Below are 20,247 nucleotides of genomic sequence, written 5' to 3'. Positions count from 1 at the left end.
CTTAAATACAGATACATTTTATGACAAGTGAATATATTCTTGTTTGTAGTATTTTAAAATTTCTAAATGTATCTGATGAAGTAAACACCATTAATCAATAGGCAAATGTAGCAATAAATCTGAAAGTCAAAAATTTCACCAGAAAAGGGCCACACTTTCTGGTTATTTCATTTAAGTGTTGTTATAGATATCCAGCGACAATATTGGGCCTTACACTTCAGTCCTTTTATTTAGGAACAACTGATACTTGAAATTCAAAATGACAATTAAGCTGAAATTTTCCCACCTGACTGAAGTAGGATCAATCAGTAGTATTACGGTAATCTGGAAATTCATGCAACTTCTCTGTCAGCGGTTTTTTATTCCAACTATGATCACATATTATTTCTGAAAATACAATAGAACATGGATCTGCTGCCAAATGGGATGGAGCAATGGAAGATGGAACTTAATGCAGACAAGTATGAGATAATGCAGGTCAAATTTTGTAACAACTTATTAGGGACTTTGATTTTATTGTTGCATGAATGTCACTGGAGAGAAGTACTGGTAGACATGGAGCAGTCTCTATCTGACAAAATATGAGAGGGAGATGGAGGACACTCAGGGGTCTGCTTCACCCAACACTACACCACTATTTGGTGACAGTCAGAAGAAGTCAGGGAAATTCAAACAAATCCATATTTACAATTTTACAATGCTTCCTTTGAACAACATGGAACAGTTTCAAATTTCATGGATCTTCCCATCAATACACCCAAAATAAGTGATAACTACTGTTGTATTAATGCAATGGGATGTTAATTGGGTTCGTGCACATGTAGACAATTAGTTAGGTGCCTGTTTCCTGGTCTGTCTGGTCTGCATTTTACTATTCTGAGCTGCATTTTAAATTTAATCTAAATTGCATATTTGAATCTGAAGGCTAGTAGATGAAGTCAGTTGAAGTTGCTTGCTACATGTGCTAACCACAAGATTTGGTCTAGCAATTGATATACAGAGAAACCTGGGGGTGTAAGTCAATAGCTTCCTAAAAGTGGAGATACAGGTCGATATGATAGTGAAAAAGGCATTTGAAATGCTTGCCTTCATAGGCCGAGTTGTTGAGTATAAGATTTAAGATGTCATGTTGCAGTTGTACAAAACACTGGTTAGATTACAAATAAACTCTTCTCATGCTTCCAGCTGGGTACAGGTGTCGATTTTGACCGATGTTTCGATGACCAACTCCATCATCTTCATCAGGGATGATGCCTAGCATGTCTAGTCCAGTCTAGGTGAAAGTCTTGCTCCAAGTAAGACTGGAATTTGATTGTAAACAAGGTGGAAAGGCAGAAAGCTGATTGGTTGAGGACTAGCCAATCAAGAGGGGTAGATAACGGGAGCATATATACTACTGGACAGATGTGCCTGGGCATCATCTCTGATGAAGATGGCGGAGTTTGTCATCGAAACGTCAGTTAAAGTTGATACCTCCTCCGTGGGCTGAGCATAACCAGTGAATGGTTTAATACCTATCTTGCATCCCTCTTCTGGTGATGACATTGTACAGGCATTGTAGAAGTCAGTTGAGTAACTATTGCTCTGTCTAACTTCATACGTAATGAAGTTGAACTGTAGCTTCACTTGAGACTCACAGTTACTATGTCCAGACCACTAAAACTGCAGATATTTACATAGTACAAACTAACAGTTATGCTCCTGTGGCATTCAGATTAACGCAGCAGCAATTGCTATCTAGAGCAGCAGTCATCATAGTTTATTTTGTGATTTAAATTGTAGGATATGCAAAAAGGATTTCTATTTTGTAGTGATCATTTTCTTTCTCTATTTGCTTCCTAATAGGTCAGCAGGGCAAAAAGTACAAGATTGTTTCTTTTACCAAATATTCATGGATAAAAATGAAGATGTTGGTGTTCCAACAATTCAGCAGTTGCTTGAATGGTCATTTATTACCAGTGATCTTAAGTTTGCTGAGGTAAAAAATATTAGACTAAACTGACTGGCTATAAAAGTTCAGTTGTAATTTAGAATGCATGTGGCATTGCTGGTAGTAAGATAAAATAACTGGGCTCGGAACACACACACCCTTAAGACTCAAACATTTTTATTTTACTTGTGCACAAGGAGAAAAGTGTGACTCCTGTCACCCACACTGTTCTGTAGCCAGGACATAAAGCTGCTATTCTTATACAAAATTGGCTTATTAGTTATGGATATTGACCACTTTGTATGTTGCCTATGTTTGAATTGTTTACTGGTAAGATCATTCACCGTTCACAATAAATTAAAAATCAGTAGGAACTGCAAGATGACAACCGATGGCACTGAAGTTAGTAAAACATTTATCCCTTAGTTATTGGGTGTGTTTCATGTTATTCCTATCTTGTCTGTCTCTGCACCCCTTTTGTGTAAAGGAACACTGTTTTAGCAACACCTTTCTATAAAAGTCTCACTACAGGAGCCTCACTTCTCTGGCTTGAATACAGACTACTGCAGTCACTCCTGCTTATCTCTTCTGTAGTAAATAGAGGTGTCTCCGGTAATCTCACTGTAAGGTCTCATTTGACCACAACTGCCCCAAGCTATCCTTGCCTGGATGCTGATGTTAACAGTTGCCTTACTGCAGCTTCCACACATGGAAGTTAAAATATTCATCAGAGGAATTTCATCATGGGGTCTATCATGACATCAGCCATTTCCATCTTTCAGTTATAGGTCTGTAACCCTGCAGGTACAGTCTGCCTCAGCTGTGATTTCAGGCTGTGAGTTTCAAATTCCTTCCAGCTTCTGGGTGAAAATGATTCTTCCTCTCAGCTGGTTATTCTACCACATAACCCAACTCATAAGACCCTTCTGCTTTTGACCTTTTTCCTGAGAAATATGTACTTTTCATTTGGTGTCTTCATTTCCTGTGTATATATTTCAGCTTCATGATAGAAAACAAGGTAAAGCTTATTCAGACTTTCATCATTGTTAGAGTGTTCTGTCCTGATAACATGGTCTTCATCTTCTACAATGCATTCGTAACATGACCAGAAATTTTTGCAGTACTCAATTTTAACTAGTACTATCTACAGTTCTATTGTAATCTCTCCAATATTATCCTCGTGCTTAGCCAAGGCCAGTGTGCACCTTTTTGCCCTCATTATTAGGCTGTCCCGCTATCTTTTAAGGATCTGCGGATCCCAATGTCCTTTGTTCCTCTATTCCATCAATATCTTCCCACTTCTGCTTTGTTGCACCTCTCTAAATTGACTACCTTACAGTAAAGAGAGTCATAGAGCAGTACAGCATGGATACAGGCAAGACACGTCTGTGCTGATCACAGAGCGCACACAGCTAGTTGCATTCGACCAGTATCCCTCTTAAAGCCCTGTACCTCCATGTACCTATCCAAGGTGCTGCTTAAGTGCTACTCTTGAATCTTCCTCAACCACTTCCTCTGGCAACTTGTTCCATATACTCACCACGCTCTGTGTGGGGAAAAAGTTGCCCCTCAGATCCCTTTTTAAATTTTTCCCTTCTCACCCTAAATCCAGGCCCTTTAGTTTTGGTCTCCCCTACGTTTGGGAATCAAAGACTGTCACCACCTTACCTATGGCTCTCTTAATTTCAAACATTTCTATAAAGTTGCCCCTCATTTTCCTACATTCCAGTGAATAAAGACTTAGTCTGGCCAACATCTCCCCATAACTCAGGCCATCAAGTCTTGTTACAGCCTTGTAAATCTTTTTTGCACTCTTCTAGTTTGATTACATCTTTCCTATAACGAAGTGACCAAACTGTACATACTCCAGTGCAGCCTTGCCAATGACTTGTACAACTGCAACATAATGTCCAACTTCTGTACTCAATGCCTTAAATGATGAAGGCCTTTCGCCATCCTGTGCACCTGTGACGCTACTTTCAATTAACTATGCGCTTGTAGTCTTAAGTCCCCCTGTTCCACTGCACTCCCTAGTGCTCTACCATTCACAGTGTAACTCCTACTGGTTTGACACTCCTATGCATCACTTCACACATATCAGTATTGAAATCCATTTGCCACTCCTTGTCCTGTTTCCCTTACTGATGAAGGTCCTACTGTAACTTAGGATAACCTTCTTCATTATCAACTGCACCTACTAATTTTGTGTCATCTGCAAACTTAGTGATCAAGCCCTGTAGTTTCAAATCCAAATCATTTAAATAACGAATAACAAAGGTCCCAACATTGGCCTTTCTGACACATCACTGCTCACTGGCTTCCATTTCTGAGAACAATCTTCAACCACCACCCACTGCTTCCTACCTCTGAGCCAGTTTTGAATCCATCTAACTAGTTCACCTGGATTCCATGGGACCTAACCTTGCCGACCAGCCTAACATGCAGGAACTTGTCAAAGGCTTAGCTAAAGTTCAAGTAGACAACATCCACTGCCCTACTCTTTCTTTTTGGTTATCTTTTCAAAAAAAAACTCCTAATGGTTACCTTTTCAAAAAAAAACTCTTAAGAGGCTCACCAAGCATGTGACTTCCAAAGTCACACAGACACCTCTTTATTAGACTGTCTATTCAAATGCTGTTATATCCTATCCCTCAGAAATCTCCCCCAGTAACTTCCTTACCATTGATGTCAGGCTGACCGGCCTATAGTTCCCCAGCTTGTTATGATGCTACATCAAGGACCAAAAGGCCTGTACTGTTCTGTGTTCTAATGTGGACAAGATTTACTTCTTTATGAAAATTGTTATGTAACACCTGTTTGAAATAGAATGTATTATGGGGAAAATCTCGTTTTATTTTCTTTGTGAATTGTAAGCAAAATTAGAACAATGGTTTACACTGGGGTGAAATTTGAAGTATGAATTTTTCAGTGAGTGAAAAGACTACAATAACCAAAAGAGAGGAAATTGAATATTTTGGCAGAACCATACCACACTCTATCATCTTATTTAACTAGAGGGTGTGAAATTTTATTTGAATGTCATGATTACAATTTAATAAAATTTAAGTTTATTTTGAGCATTTGACTGATTTTAATTCAATATGAATAATTAAAATCCTTGACAAGGTTGTATTTTCTTTAAGGCGCCTTCATGTCTCATAGTTCAGATGCCACGATTTGGAAAAGATTTCAAAATGTTTAAGAAGATTTTTCCAACTTTGGAATTGGATATCACTGATTTGTTAGAAGATAGTAAGTAACATCGTATTTCTGTTTGCTTTTAGAACTCGTGTTTTCTTCTGTTGATACGAACTATGAAGAGCTGTTTTAGCTTCTCTTGTTCATGTTTAAACTTGGGACTGGCTGCCCTTTTAGCTTTCCATTTGTCAGTTGGGACTCTGAATATGATTTTGAATGTCACTTAGATCATGTTTCTTCCCCATTCTGATGTTTGGTCTGAACAACAATATCTTAATCTCTTGACCACATCTACATGCTTTTCTGCAAAGACTAGAAGGGCTGAGATGGTCTGTTTCCATGCTGTAATTGTTATATGGTTATGCATTGAGTTGCTGCCACATGATTGAATGATTAGATATTTGTATTAACAAGCATGTGTACCTAATAAATTGTCTACTGAGTAGACATCAGAAAGTTACATTTTCATTAAAATGCTGAGAATTTCCCCCAAACTTTCTATTTATTCCCTCTTGAGGCAGTTACTATATTTTAAAGTTGATTATGTGACTGGCATTTCCATTATGATCGAGATGCATTGATGACTGCTTACCTGTTGTCAAACAGGTTTGAGATCAAGTTCATAAAAATTTTAAAGAGACCCTTTGGAGACAAAGATGAGAATTTTTGTCTCCTCATTACTGGTTGCAGCTGCAGTATTATTAAAAGCCACTTGAGGGAGTAAAGCTTTACAAGAAGCCCAATTAGACATTCCTTTATCATAGAATGATCTGTGAAAGTTCTCATAGTTTTCCAGGAGGAGACCACTCAACTAATCACATTTATGTCTGCTCACAGAGTGAGCCCATTTGTCCCCATGCCCTACATAGTTCACTGTAATCTATTCTTTCTCACATGCCCATCAACTCCCCCCTCCCCCCCCACAATTCTCTTGCCATCTGCCTATACTTGGGACAATTTGCAACAGTGAGCTCACCTACCAGCACACTTTTGGGGTGTGGCAGCAAACCAGAGCACTCAGAGGAAAGGCAGTCACAGAAAAAAGGTGCACTCAGCACCTGAGGTCAGAATCAAACCCCCAGTTTCTGCAGCTGTGTGGCAAGAGCACTAACTACTCTACCAGTGTGTGTGATGTTTTCCAGTCATTTCTATGGCTGCTCTGTGGTTACAAACATCTCGATTTGGAATATTATTTCCCAATCATTTTTTTTTAGATTGTTTTACTGGTAAGTTTCTATTGAACATCTGAACATCACACTCTGCTGCTATCTCTTAAAGCAACAATCCTGTGATCAATAATGATTTGAGTCCATCCTTATTAAATAGTAATATTGAGAAAAATGAACTACATTGGTTTAGCATCTATGAGAGGGCCAGTTTTCCTTGTCAGAGAGTACATCGTGGGTGAAGACCTCCCAACCGTTGAGCACGCTGTCAAAGAAAAGCAGCATCCATCATCAGAGTTCCTCATCACCTAGCCAATGCTCTTTTCTCATTGCTGTCATCGGGTAGAAGGTAGACATGCTTCAAGACTCATGCCACCAGATTCAAGAACAGTTACTATCCTTCAACCATCGGGCACTTGAACAAAAGGGGACAACTACACTCATCTATTGAGATGTTCCCACAACCAATGATCTCACTTTAAGGACTCTTTAACTTATTTTATTCTCTCGTTATTTATTTATATTTACATTTGCACAGTTTGTTGTCTTCTGTGCTCCTGTCCTGTAGATTTGCTGAATATGCCCACAGGAAAGAGAATCTCAGGATTCTATGTGGTGACATGTATGTACTCTGGTAATAAATTTTACTTTGAACTTTGAATACATGTTGGGTGTGGCAGATAGAAAGATAGTTTGAGACTATCCCTAATGCAAGACCTCTGTATACTCCCCATACGTATATTCAAAACTGTCCCAAATGCTCTTTCTCTATTCGGTAGTCAAGGGCCGTGGGTTTCTAAGTGTTGATGTGAATGTTACATTTCTTCAAGGAGGCTTTGAACACATCCTTCTATCTTTTCTTCTAAACTATTCCTATGACTAAGTTCAGAATAGAACATTCAGAATAGAACATCTGCTTTTGAGTTGCAGTTTGAGCATGAGAAAGACATGGCTAGGAGGGATGACTGATTTGCTTCTGGTAAGTGCTAGTTTTATCAGTGACAGGAAACTGAATTACACAAGTCACAAAGCTACTGTGGCTGCAAGAGCAGGTTCACGCGCTGGTCTCTGGGGTGAATGACACATCAATTCACTTTGTAAAGTTTTCCTACTATCTGCAAGACACACATCATGAGTGTGATGGAATACAGTCTGCTTATGTAGATGGGTGTAGCTCAGTGTCATCCAGGATAAAATGCATCTATAACTGGCACCTATCCAGCACCTTAGGCATTCACAATGCACTATGACTACACTGTATACCATATACTGTGCAAGGTGGTAACTTGCTATATGCCTCAAACCACTGCCATCAAGAAAGAGAGTGAGCAATTGCATGGCAACACTAACACATTCTCTGTTCCTCTCCTAGTCTCTCACTATCTTGATGTGGAATAGAGGTTTACTTTGATGTATACTGAGTCATGGAAACTCCAAATTTAAGAAATTTTTCACCACTAACAGCTGCAGTGCTTAAAAAAAAGGCAGTTCAGTTCCACCTTCTCAGTGCATTTAAAAATGTACACTAAATTCTAGCTTTGTCAAAATGCCACAAAAAGTTGGTTTTCCTTCATCTGTAAGTCTGAGATTCTTGATATGTCAGTCCACTAAAATATTAAGTGGTATCTCTAAGTGCACTTGCCAAGTTTTGTTTAGAGCAGAGGTTCCCAGCCTGGGGTTCACGGACCCCTCGGTTAATGGTTGGGGTCCATGGCATAAAAAGGGTTGGGAACCCCTGGTTTAGAGGGTTTTGGGAATACTGAAAAGAAAGAAAATCCTAAAGGAGCTGAAAGATCCATCTCTGTTGGTAAAACAAAATGCATTGGACAAGTAATCTAGAGAGACAGAATGGAAGGGGTGCATATCTGAAGACAACCATTCTAATTCAGTATAACGATGGTTTTGCAACAGATTTGGCCTGAGTTATTGATGCTGTTGGAACCAGTGAAGAACAGTTACTTGCACAAAGCAGTGGATGATTTTCTTGACACAGTTTATTGTAGTTGAATATTAAACTTGTGTACAGTAAGAAACTTGAAATGTTTTCACTGTCAGGCCAGTTGAAATTCATTCACTCAGCACACCACACAAATGGCAGGTACAGAATAAAAACAATCAAGGTTAATGAAATGCAAACCTTTGTACAAGGGGTAGGAACTGAATATAGGTTACGTAGCTTATATGTCTGGAATACTATGATAAGTTTGGAACACCACTTCTTGGTTGGGATATACTGACCATGGATGGAATCCGGCATAGATTTATTGAAGTGATATCAGGATTTGAAGACTTGAGTTACAAAGAGGTTATAGAATTTATAAATCCCTGGAATGTAGAAATTGAACAGGTACTTTATTTGCACTTTAAGATATTAAAGAAATAGTACATCAGAAAACTAGAAATAGGAAAAAAAATACTATGTTCAGATTCGCTGTTCAACAAGGTTTTGGCTGACCTTCTCCCTCATTGATATTTTCTAGCTAACCCCCATCCTTCAATTTCCTTAAAGGCCTGTAAACTATTCATCTGTTTTGAATATACTGGGCCCCTGAGACTCCATAGTTCTCTTGAAAGGAGAAATTTCAAGATTCACCATTCTTGTGTGAATTTTCTCTTTTATTTTTAATCACAATTGATGCCGGGTTCTGGATGTCCTTGTTGGGAGCGACACCATCCCATTATTTACATTGTCGAGTCCTGTAAGAATTTTTTACTTTTTAATAAATTCACCTCTTGTGCTCTCTGCAATTTAAAATATTTTAATACTTAAATCTATACAAACCCACTATGCAAGAAATTAGTCTGGTGAGGGTTTGCTGCACATGCTCAGTTCTAAGTGCTTTCCTTCGAAAGAGAAATTTGACCTGTGCGCTAAATTCTAAATGCAGTTTCATCAAGTTCTTCTGTAAATGGAGTAGGGTATTACTGCTCTTGTGCTCCAGCCCTCTTGCAATAAAGGTCTTACTTCATGGTCTTACTGGTGTTGAGTGCAAGCAACAACCTTGCACTCAGCTTCACTAAGTCCAAGGAATTGATTGTGGACTTCAGGAAGGGGAAGTCAATGGATCACACACCAGTTCTCATCGAGGGATCAGAAGTAGAGAGGGTGAGCGGTTTCAACTTCCTGGGTATCAGCATCTCTGAGGATCTATCCTGGGCCCAACATATTTAAACAATTACGAACAAGGCACAACAGTTGCTATATTTCATTTAAGAGTTTGAGGAGAATTGGTATGTCACACATGACACTTGCAAATCTCTACATATGTACCATAGAGAGTATTCTAGCTGGTTGCATCACAGTCTGGTATGAAGAGGCCACTGCACAGGATCAAGAAAAGCATGCCCAGGACATGTCCTCTTCTCATTGCCGTCATCAAGGAGAAATACAGGAACCTGAAGGCACATACCATTACAGGAACGGCTTCTTCCCCTCCACCATCACATTTCTTAATGAAATATGAACCCATGAACACTACCTGGTATTTTCATGCACTACTTACTTAATTTAATCTGAGTAGCCACATTTGTTACTGATTTATAATAAAAATGATTTAAAATATAGAACAGTGTTGATAATTTTGCTATTTATATTTTAGCACCAAGAGACTGTCGAATCTGTGGAGGTCTTGCACTTTATGAATGTAAAGAATGTTATAACGACAATGATATAACTCCCGGAAAAATCAAACAATACTGCAAAACTTGCAATACCCAGGTAGGTTTTCAGTTTAGATTTTGTGGAATTGGTAACTATTGTTAACATTATTTATATTTTAATCTTTAAGTTGATATTAAGATGCACACTTCTCTTTGAAGCATTGGTTACTTTTTTGGTAATACACTTAGCAAAATCATAATTTTGGTAAATGATAATTCATGATCAGGAGTTTTGTCTTGTTATTTTTAGAAATCTTCAGTTACAATGATGTGCCGTCCCGTAGATCCTAATAAATCTGTAATAGAGCTGTTATAGTTAGTCTAAGTTTTGAAAGCGTGATAGCTCATATTGCTCTTGTACCATCTCCCAAACTATTAAAGAACCCTCTGTTTTGCTCTGCAACTCATCATAGCCTAGAACCCTACATTCAGCTGCCCCAAAGAGTGCTGATTCTTTACTGTGCTATTTCCTGGGAGGAAGGAAATTAATAAAAAAAACACAAAGATGTCATTAGTAATATATTAAAAAAGGATCTAGTGCTTTCCCAGCATATATGACGAATAAACTCTTCTGGGGCTTCAAGCCGGGTACAGGTATTGTTTGTATCTGACGTTTTGCTGACAAACTCTGAAGAAGATCGCAGGGATAACACCTGGGTAAGTCTAGCCCAGTAGAATTTATACTCCAGTAGTCAAATCCAATTCTTAATTCAAATCGAATTCTGTCAAAATCAATCCTATAGCTGTTGCGAATGCTGTGTTCTGATACCTCTGATTGCTTGGGTTACCGGAACAGATACATCTCCTGTGCTCCTTGATGTGGGATTCCACCGTGCGCCCCGTCTGGCTGATATATGCTGCTCCATGTTTACAAGGAATCCTGTAAACGCCAGCTAACCCAAGTCCCAGATCATTTTTGGCATGCGTAAGCTGTGACTTGAGCTTCCTTACAGATTTGTGGTTGGTATTAATCCATTGTCCATTGGAGAAATTGGCAGAAGCAGAACACTGCATTCACAATAGCCATAGCTGTGTGCCACTGTCGACAAAAAACACACTTGTACAGGATTCTTCTTATAGCTGTACGAGCACTGGGAATCCAGTAATTTTGGTGCAATCTGGATAATGTGATTACAGCCACCATGTCCCACCTCTTGACACACATACCTCTAAATGAGGTCTGAGATAGGAAGATCCTTTGCCAGTATAACAGGATGTTTAGTCTCTTCAAGTATGGCTGCCCTACTAAGCCAACCACCAGGTCTTAAGTCACCATTTTTAAGTACTGGATTGAGTTTTAAAATATGATTATTCCTTTTCACACTTTCTCTCCTTTGCAAATTTGAGTATTCATTTGGAAATCTCTTCCTTCGGCAAAATGCAATGATCTCTATTTCACCCTCTCTGACCTCCTCCTCTGAGAGACAACCTCGGCCAATCTGACCTTTGGCATTTTCAATCTCTCTGTCCAAAGAATATCCTTGTTGTTCATGTAAGGAGACTGAGCAAAAATGATGCTCATCTGCTGCTTCTTTCAACTAAGAAACAAGAACAGGTTCTTAAATCTAAGAATCCAGGCCACTGTCTTCTCAAATGGGTCCAAGATGAGAAGAGATGGATTATATGTGTTACCATATCCACCTCCTCTTCATTCTGCATGGCACTCAATTGTAACACTCCTCTAGACTTCCGGATCATTTAGCAGGAGTTCTCTTAGAACAATTGAAATCCACAGGCCATTCCCTTTCAGGCTGAAGAAGCTACTGGGGCTCTGATACCCATGTCGTAACCTTCGGGAACGCTTTCACCTTCAGCCCTCTGGAGGCTACATCTGTTGTGTTGCTTGAGGTGTTTGCATTCTTCTATTGAGATGCCTATGAGACCTTAAGAATTTCTGAAACTGTTTACAACAAAGGTTTGGAACCTGGAAGTTTCATTCTTGGTATACTTCAGCACAGAAGTACTATCAGTTCGAAGAAACTTGAGTCATGAAGCTGCATATGCAGCACCTTCCACTGCAATGTGTCCATCCGGCTTCCCGTCATAGCAACATGAGCTTCATACAAGGGTGGAAACTGACTTCAATAGAACTACTCTAGGTTTTCCCATGATAAAAGCATTCTGCATCTAAGCGTGCATGTTGTGCAACAATAGATTGGTCACAGATCCATAACAATCTTCGTTTGCATCTGTAAAATGGTATAGCTATGCAGCAGTATCTTCTCCAAAATATCGAGGTTTCAAGCATCTAGAGCAACTGATGTTGGTATAGTGTTATCCCAGCCAAGCTCTTTCTTGCATGGGTCTTGTAGGATCTTCTTGGCACGTAGCACTGCTGAATTCAGATTCCTAAAGAATCATAGATGGAACTAACTGTGGAGAGGATCCCCCTTCTGGGGAGTGGTTTATCTTGGGTTGTGATCTTAAACTTTTATGTATCAGACTGAATGCACCATTGCATCCCTTGTACTCTCTCCACTGAAGGTGTATCTTGATTCAAATCCAAATTCTTCATGTCTTTGCTCTTCTGGTAGCTCAGCTAACACACTATGTCTGTTGCTTATCCACTCTGAGTTGAAAGTTGCCTCTAGGACAAATGAATACAGGATCATGATAGAAAGACACCACTACTTCCTCAGAGAACACTGACACAAGGCAGTTATCACCAAAGAAGCAATGCAAAACCTTATGCACCATCTCGCAGCTCAATTGTTCTTCATTATCTTCTGCACATTTCCCAAGGGTGAAGTTGACATGGCTTGGTGATGAAGTTGCTCCAAAGAGATGTGCCACCATTCTAAAATTCACCGCATCTTGGCTGAGGTCACCATCAGTCTATCAGAGAAATTTCAGCAGATTGCATCTGCTGCCGGTACCTTAACATGATGAAACATTGATGCAGTATCTGACGTGATCACCACTGGTTCTTTTCTTAATCTGGTTATGACTCCAGTCAATGAGCAGTGAAAGCTGAACATTAAGTTATATTCCCTGAAAAGTTGCTCCACAGTCAAAGGCAAAACAAAGTTTCCTTTTTTTGGGTGGTAAACACTATGATGTGGAATATACCAGACTTTCCCATCACTATGTTCCAGATCTTCTGCTGGCACTTCTTCGACATAACCTTTGAAGATGACGTCCTTTATGAAAGCTATGTAGTCAGTGTGAAATGACAAATCTTCCTTGAACATCTCCCTTAGATTTAGAGCTTGCTGTTCTGCAAACCTTCAGCCTACCTCTTCATTTCTCAAAGTTAAACCAATCTTCTAGTGGTCATTCACCAGTTTTGCAGAATTCATAACCAGCTCTGTGAACTTGTGATTTTCTCTCTTTTTAAAAAAAAACAGATGATTCATCCTGACTGTATTCAGGGGAAGTCTGATATGAACTGCTGCTGCCAAAGCTGCTTCAAGTTCAAAGCTGAGATCCTGTTAACTGTCAGCTTAGGCTGTGCACAGTCTCTTCTATCACCATTGTCTCCTTTCAGAGGCTCATGTGCAGTCCAACCCAACCTTATTCTAATTGCATAGGGTCCATCATTACCACTGCGAATCACTTGCAACGACTCCATTGCTTTAGACACATTTGTCCCTATCAGCTGCTCAATTTCAGAGTCGATCTCTGGGAAATGGATGTTTCAAGTCTTAGATTTAGATTTAAGACCATCCCTGGAGATCCCTCTGACGTGGAATGTTCCTTCGTGGACAGGCATACTTTGTATGGATATTGAGTAATTCACAATAGTTTCCACCATCTCAGCCAGTCACTTCCAATCCTGAAACAATGTAGCTACACATGACCTTCTCTTCACCCCTGGTGCACAAGAGAATAGGTGTCCTTTTTCCTGTGAGGTTGAGCTTGTTCATGAGGTCCACTGTGCAGAAAACCGCTGTATTACTTTGATCTGGGAAAGCATAAGTAACCCCTGTCTTGCTATCGTTCTGAGACTTCACTTGTACTGGAATTATGGGAAGATTACAATCATGATGGCTAGTCCCTGTAAGGCCATTAGATAACAGGGCACTACTTACTGCTGTATCTCATTCTTTCACGCCTTCTTTTGATTCTGTAGCTTTTTCATCAGAGTGAATATGAAGTATGCTGGGATGTTTGCAACTGCATACCTTGCATGACAGACACTTCCTGCAGCCCTTGCTCATGTGTCCTGCACACAAACAGGCAAAGCAGGCACCGTGTTCCTTTAAGAAGGCTAGCTTCTCACTGTGCGCCCTTCAACATTCTGGCAACTTCTGACAGGTTCTCGAGGGTGACTTGTGGTGTACTGTTCAAGAAAATAGAGGCAGTCAATGTAGCTGTCAGTCTTGCCTTCAATACTGTTTTCAAAAGCCCTCATGAATGCATGATAAGCCATCAAAGATCTGAATCTCTCTTTTAGGCAAAGATGAAATGTGTTGCTGTTGCACCAATAAGGTTGATATTTCATTTTGCTTTCTCATCATATCAATAATACTATTTTGACATCTATCGTCCGAAACCAGTATTTCCATGCTGTAATTGAATATCTCCATGAGCACTTAGAGCTGTGGAATATCACGTAGGTTCAGAGTGCCTTATTAGTGCAGACTGAGAGTAAACACCCTGGGGGACTAGTTCATTCATCCCATACACTTGAACAAATGATTCAACATTATCATTGAACATTTTTTGCTTTTCTCTGTGCCTTTTCAATATAGGAACTTGCACCATAGGACTGTCCTGTTGGAGCACTTTTTGAAATTGCCAGACTTGAAGCCCCTAACACATTAACTTTGGCCATCTGTGTGACAATTTCTTCCTGCAACTTAAGCTGCTTCTTCCTTTTCCTTCTTGTTCTTCCAGCTCATGTTTATCTTTCAATAATCATTGCCATGCGATTTAATGCAGGTAAATCAGCCTCTATTTTAATGCATGCAGAGGAAATATAAGATTCAAAAGTTGTTCTTCCTGCAGCCGAACTTTGAGCTCTGACATTTGACACAGTCTTGTGGGTCTTCTGCTGTAGGCGTAGTCAAAACATGCCTTGGAATTTGAGAAACATTGTCTGGTTGAAGGTGAGACATGTATTCACTTGTTGCAGTAACATGACCTTCAATGTAACGTGTTTGGATCAACGATTGTTTCATATCCTCTAGGAACACACTACTAAGGCTATCAATACTTGAAAAACATTCCTTTTGTTTTCGCTGTTCGACCTTGGGAAGTATGAGATTAACATGTGATGTTGCTTAGCAACAGCTCCACTGAGATTAGCCAAGTCCTCAAAATGAGATTGCACTTGTAAGGCATTTTCCTTATTTCCACAAGATCCTTAATTGATGGTGTTAAACGTTTAATTTTGTTCATATTTGTTTATACTTCTTTTGAAGACTTTTGATTCTACCTGCCAAAAAATTTTGAAGTAAGTTTAATTTCTCTTGTCCTGACCTCAAGGTCACTGATGACAGTTCCATGCTTTAATGTTACTTTCTCCTTATGTGCAACTTGTTCACCCACAACACATTTGGATTGCACTAGTGATATTCCGTTCAATAAACATAGGCAACAAGTTATCCGTGCATCCACAGCATTTAAACCAGACCAAACAAACAGTGTTCAATTCAAATGCCTGGCAACTGTGACAAAATTTCAGTACTTCAATAAGACAAAGCGACCAACTCTCAGGCTAACACCACATTATCGAGCAATGGTCCCCAATGTGCAAGAAGTGCTGACCATTCAAAATTGTGTCCAAATCACAAATACACAGCATGAATCAACAAGAGGCCATTTACTTGTCAGAAGCTCTTTCCATTTTACCAGCGGGTCTGAGCAATCCTTTGCCGTAGACTGGTGTGTATTTGGTATAACTGTTTATTCTTGTCGACAAAATGTTGCATTTACTTGAAAACAAACAAAACCGCTGAGAGATTGAGTATGGGAGTTGACATTGTATGACACACTTCCAGAATAACTTAAGTTCCAAGTTGAAAAATGTATATTTGATCCTAACAAGACTAAATTAGTGATGTAGTGAAATAAGAATAACTAGCGTAATTAATGTAATTAACAAAGTTTACGGTCAATAATAAAACACAGCCTGTGGCTCACCTACTCTCAACTAGACTAAACTGAACTAAGACAAAGCATGAATACCGAACTATACTCATTTGCTTCTGCCATGCCGCAACCCATGTGACAAATTACCCATAATAAACACACAACACAAAATACAATACAGACAAACAGAAAATAGGTACATAGCTCCTACACTAACATTAGTTTCAGTTTGTCTCCCAATATTAGCATTTATTGCAAAAAGTCAGTAAGTAAGGAAGGGGTTTTCCGCAGACCTCATGCCCATAATCTGGAAGGCAAATAACGAGGCTTGGGCAACGATCATAACCTTTTGAAGCTGTTTTTCCCCCAACAGTGCTATTTCTGAGACAAAAACAACCTTCGATCTTTTGCTTAAAACAATGTTTTTGCTTGACAGTGCTTTAAACTAGACAGAGGGCCCTGATAATTTCCCAACTTACCTCCTTCTGGCACTAATATACTTTCTGCCAAACACACCAACATTTATCCAAGCAATGGACCAATGCTGTATCCCCTTTCAAGTATAACAAAGCAAGGATGAGGGGGAAGCCAGAGGATTGGGAGACTTTTAAGGAGCAACAGAACATAACTAAAAAGGCAATATGGGGGGAAAAGATGAGGTACGAAGGTAAGCTAGCCAAGAATATAAAGGAGGATAGTAAAAGCTTCTTTAGGTATGTGAAGAGGAAAAAATTAGTTAAGACCAAAGTTGGTCCCTTGAAGACAAACGGGTGAAATTATTATGGGGAACAAGGAAATGGCAGACAAACTGAACAGGTACTTTGGATCTGTCTTCACTAGGGAAGACACAAACAATCTCCCAGATGTAATAGTGGCCAGAGGACCTAGGGTAGCAGAGGAACTGAAGGAAATTCGCATCAGGGAGAAAATGGTGTTGGGTAAACTGATGGGACTGAAGGCTGATAAATCCTCAGGGCCTGATGGTCTGCATCCCAGGGTACTTAAGGAGGTGGCTCTAGAAATCGTGGACGCATTGGTAATCATTTTCCAATGTTCTATAGGTTCAGGATCAGTTCCTACGGATTGGAGGGTAGCTAATGTTATCCCACTTTTTAAGAAAGGAGGGAAAGAGAAAACAGGCAATTATCGACCAGTTAGTCTGACATCAGTGGTGGGGAAGATGCTGGAATCAATTATAAAAGATGAAATAAGCGGCATATTTGGATAGCAGTAACAGGATAGGTCCGAGTCAGCATGGATTTACGAAGGGGAAATCATGCTTGACTAATCCTCTGGAATTTTTTGAGAATGTAACTATGAAAATGGACATGGGAAAGCCAGTGGATGTAATGTACCTGGACTTTCAGAAAGCCTTTGATGAGATCCCACATAGGAGGTTAGTGGGCAAAATTAGAGCAAATGGTATTGGGGGTAGGGTATTAACATGGATAGAAAATTGGTTGGCAGATAGGAAACAAAGAGTAGGGATTAATGGGTCCTTTTCAGAATGGCAGGCAGTGACTAGTGGGGTACCGCAAGTCTTGGTGCTGGGACCGCAGCTATTTACAATATACATTAATGATTTAGATGAAGGGATTAAAAGTAACATTAGCAAATTTGCAGGTGACACAAAGCTGGGTGGCAGTGTGGAGGATGTTATGAGAATGCAGGGTGACTTGGACAGGTTGGGTGAGTGGGCAGATGCATGGCAGATGCAGTTTAATGTGGATAAATGTGAGGTTATCCACTTTGGCAAGAACAGGAAGGCAGAATACTATCTGAATGGAGTCAAGTTAGGAAAAAGGGAAGTACAACGAGATCTAGTTGTCCTTGTTCATCAGTCACTGAAAGTAAGCATGTGGGTACCGCAGGCAGTGAAGAAAGCTAATGGCATGTTGGCCTTCATAACAAGGGGAGTTGAGTATAGGAGCAAAGAGGTCCTTCTGCAGTTGTACAGGGCCCTGGTGAGACCACACCTGGAGTATTGTGTACAGTTTTGGTCTCCAAATTTGTGGAAGGACATTCTAGCTATTGAGGGAGTGCAGCGTAGTTTCACGAGGGTAATTCCCGGGATGGCGGGACTGTCATATGTTGAAAGATTGGAGCGACTAGGCTTGTATACACTGGAATTTAGAAGGATGAGAGGGGATCTGATTGAAACATATGAGATTATTAAGGGATTGGACATGCTAGAGTCAGGAACCATGTTCCCGATATTGGGGGAGTCTAGAACCAGAGGCCACAGTTTAAGAATAAGGGGTAGACCATTTAGAATGGAGTTGAGGAAAAACTTTTTCACACAGAGGGTTGTGGTTCTGTGGAATGCTCTGCCTCAGAAGGCAGTGGAGGCCAATTCTCTGGATTCTTTCAAGAAAGAGTTAGATAGAGCTCTTAAAGATAGCGGAGTCAAGGGATATGGGGAGAAGGCAGGAAAAGGGTGCTGGTTGTGGATGATCAGCCATGATCACAGTGAATGGTGGTGCTTTCTCAAAGAGCTGAATGGCCTATTCCTGCACCTATTGCCTATTGCCTCCTGCCTTTGATGCACCTTTGAACAGCTGTTTGGAAGTACAGATGGTAAAGTAGTTAATAAAAAGAATTCTGGAGGTTGTACAGCATCTTGATTGTCAATGATAATTGCTGGGAGCCAGTTACTAGCATTTACATGAAAGTTGTTGACCGGTATTGGGGCCAAAGGCATGGAGCAACTGTGTGGTATTGGAGGAGGTGGAGCAGGTCAATATCAGTGACATTGTCTAGCATGCTACTGAAGCTGGACTAGGTGACGTTGGTTTAATATATATTAGCTCCTACGGACTTGAAGAGACAACAAAATTAATGAGAAACTACAAAAGTTGAAGCAACACACATAAAAGTTGCTGGTGAACGCAGCAGGCCAGGCAGCATCTCTAGGAAGAGGTGCAGTCGACGTTTCAGGCCGAGAGCCTTCGTCAGGACTAACTGAAGGAAGAGTGAGTAAGGGATTTGAAAGTTGGAGGGGTAGGGGGAGGGGGAGATCCAAAATGATAGGAGAAGACAGGAGGGGGAGGGATGGAGCCAAGAGCTGGACAAGTGATAGGCAAAAGGGATACGAGAGGATCATGGGACAGGAGGTCCGGGAAGAAAGACAAGGGTGGGGGGGACCCAGAGGATGGGCAAGGGGTATATTCAGAGGGACAGAGGGAGAAAAAGATATACCCCTTGCCCATCCTCTGGGTCCCCCCCCTCCTTGTCTTTCTTCCCGGACCTCCTGTCTCATGATCCTCTCATCCCTTTTGCCAATCTCCTGTCCAGCTCTTGGCTCCATCCCTCCCCCTCCTGTCTTCTCCTATCATTTTGGATCTCCCCCTCCCCCTCCCACTTTCAAATCTCTTACTCACTCTTCCTTCAATTAGTCCTGACGAAGGGTCTCAGCCTGAAACGTCGACTGTACCTCTTCCTAGAGATGCTGCCTGGCCTGCTGCGTTCACCAGCAACTTTTATGTGTGTTGCTTGAATTTCCAGCATCTGCAGAGTTCCTGTTGTAAAAGTTGAAACAACACTTTTTTCAAGTAGAGGTTGATGATACTGGGGGAAAAATGTAACTACTCCAGTTGAAAGAAACCTGAACACAACAATTTTGGTTAATGCTTTCATGATTAGCAAGTGTTCTGCGCTTTCATAGGTTTGAAATTGTTCCTGTTTCTTTTCCTCTTCATAACTGAAGTAGGTGTGGGGATAAAGAGTTACATTTTGAAGTTTGTGATTGGCACAAAGCTGTGCAATGCTGAAAGCACTGGACTGGATGGTCAGGGACATGTGCAGCACTGAGGTGCAGAAGTTAACCCTCCTGTTCCAGAGACCAGTTTTGATTCTGATCCTCAAGGCGATGTGTGTACGGTTTGCAATTTCTCTGTGAATATAAAAGCTTCCCATGGTTTCTCTGGTTTCTTCTATAGCATTCCCAAGATGAACTAGCTTGTAATTAAATTGACTACTGTAAATTATATTCAGTGTAGATAACTGACTCAGAACTGGGTTTATTATCACTGGCATACAGTACGTCATGAAATTTGATGTTTTGTGGCAGTAATACAGTGCAAAACATTAAAAAAACTCAAGTTTCAATAGTAAGTAGTGTAAAAGAGGAATAGTGAGATGGTATTCATGGACCGTTTAGAAACTGATGGTGGAGGGGAGAAAGCTGTTCTTAAAATGTTGAGCGTGTACCTCTTCGCTGATGATAATAAAACTTGTCACCATTTTTTTTTTGGAAGT

At 40.2% G+C, this 20,247-nt stretch overlaps 1 protein-coding gene across 3 annotated transcripts in view; it reads left to right on the top strand.

The window, feature by feature from the left end:
• cylda (cylindromatosis (turban tumor syndrome), a) overlaps positions 1–20,247 on the top strand; it is an 83,161-nt gene that overhangs the window by 51,119 nt on the left and 11,795 nt on the right. For all 3 annotated transcript variants that reach the window (XM_063066886.1, XM_063066888.1, XM_063066885.1), the window contains 3 exons: positions 1,846–1,978; positions 5,074–5,182; positions 9,894–10,012. In XM_063066886.1, coding sequence (XP_062922956.1) covers positions 1,846–1,978; positions 5,074–5,182; positions 9,894–10,012 — 361 coding nt within the window. The remainder of the gene's footprint in view (positions 1–1,845; positions 1,979–5,073; positions 5,183–9,893; positions 10,013–20,247) is intronic.

The sequence above is a fragment of the Mobula hypostoma genome, chromosome 14 (assembly GCF_963921235.1).
Source record: "Mobula hypostoma chromosome 14, sMobHyp1.1, whole genome shotgun sequence".
In the NCBI taxonomy this organism is placed as follows: Eukaryota; Metazoa; Chordata; class Chondrichthyes; order Myliobatiformes; family Myliobatidae; genus Mobula; species Mobula hypostoma.
Note: the sequence above shows the minus strand (reverse complement) of the source record. Positions and strands in the feature narration are given on the sequence as shown.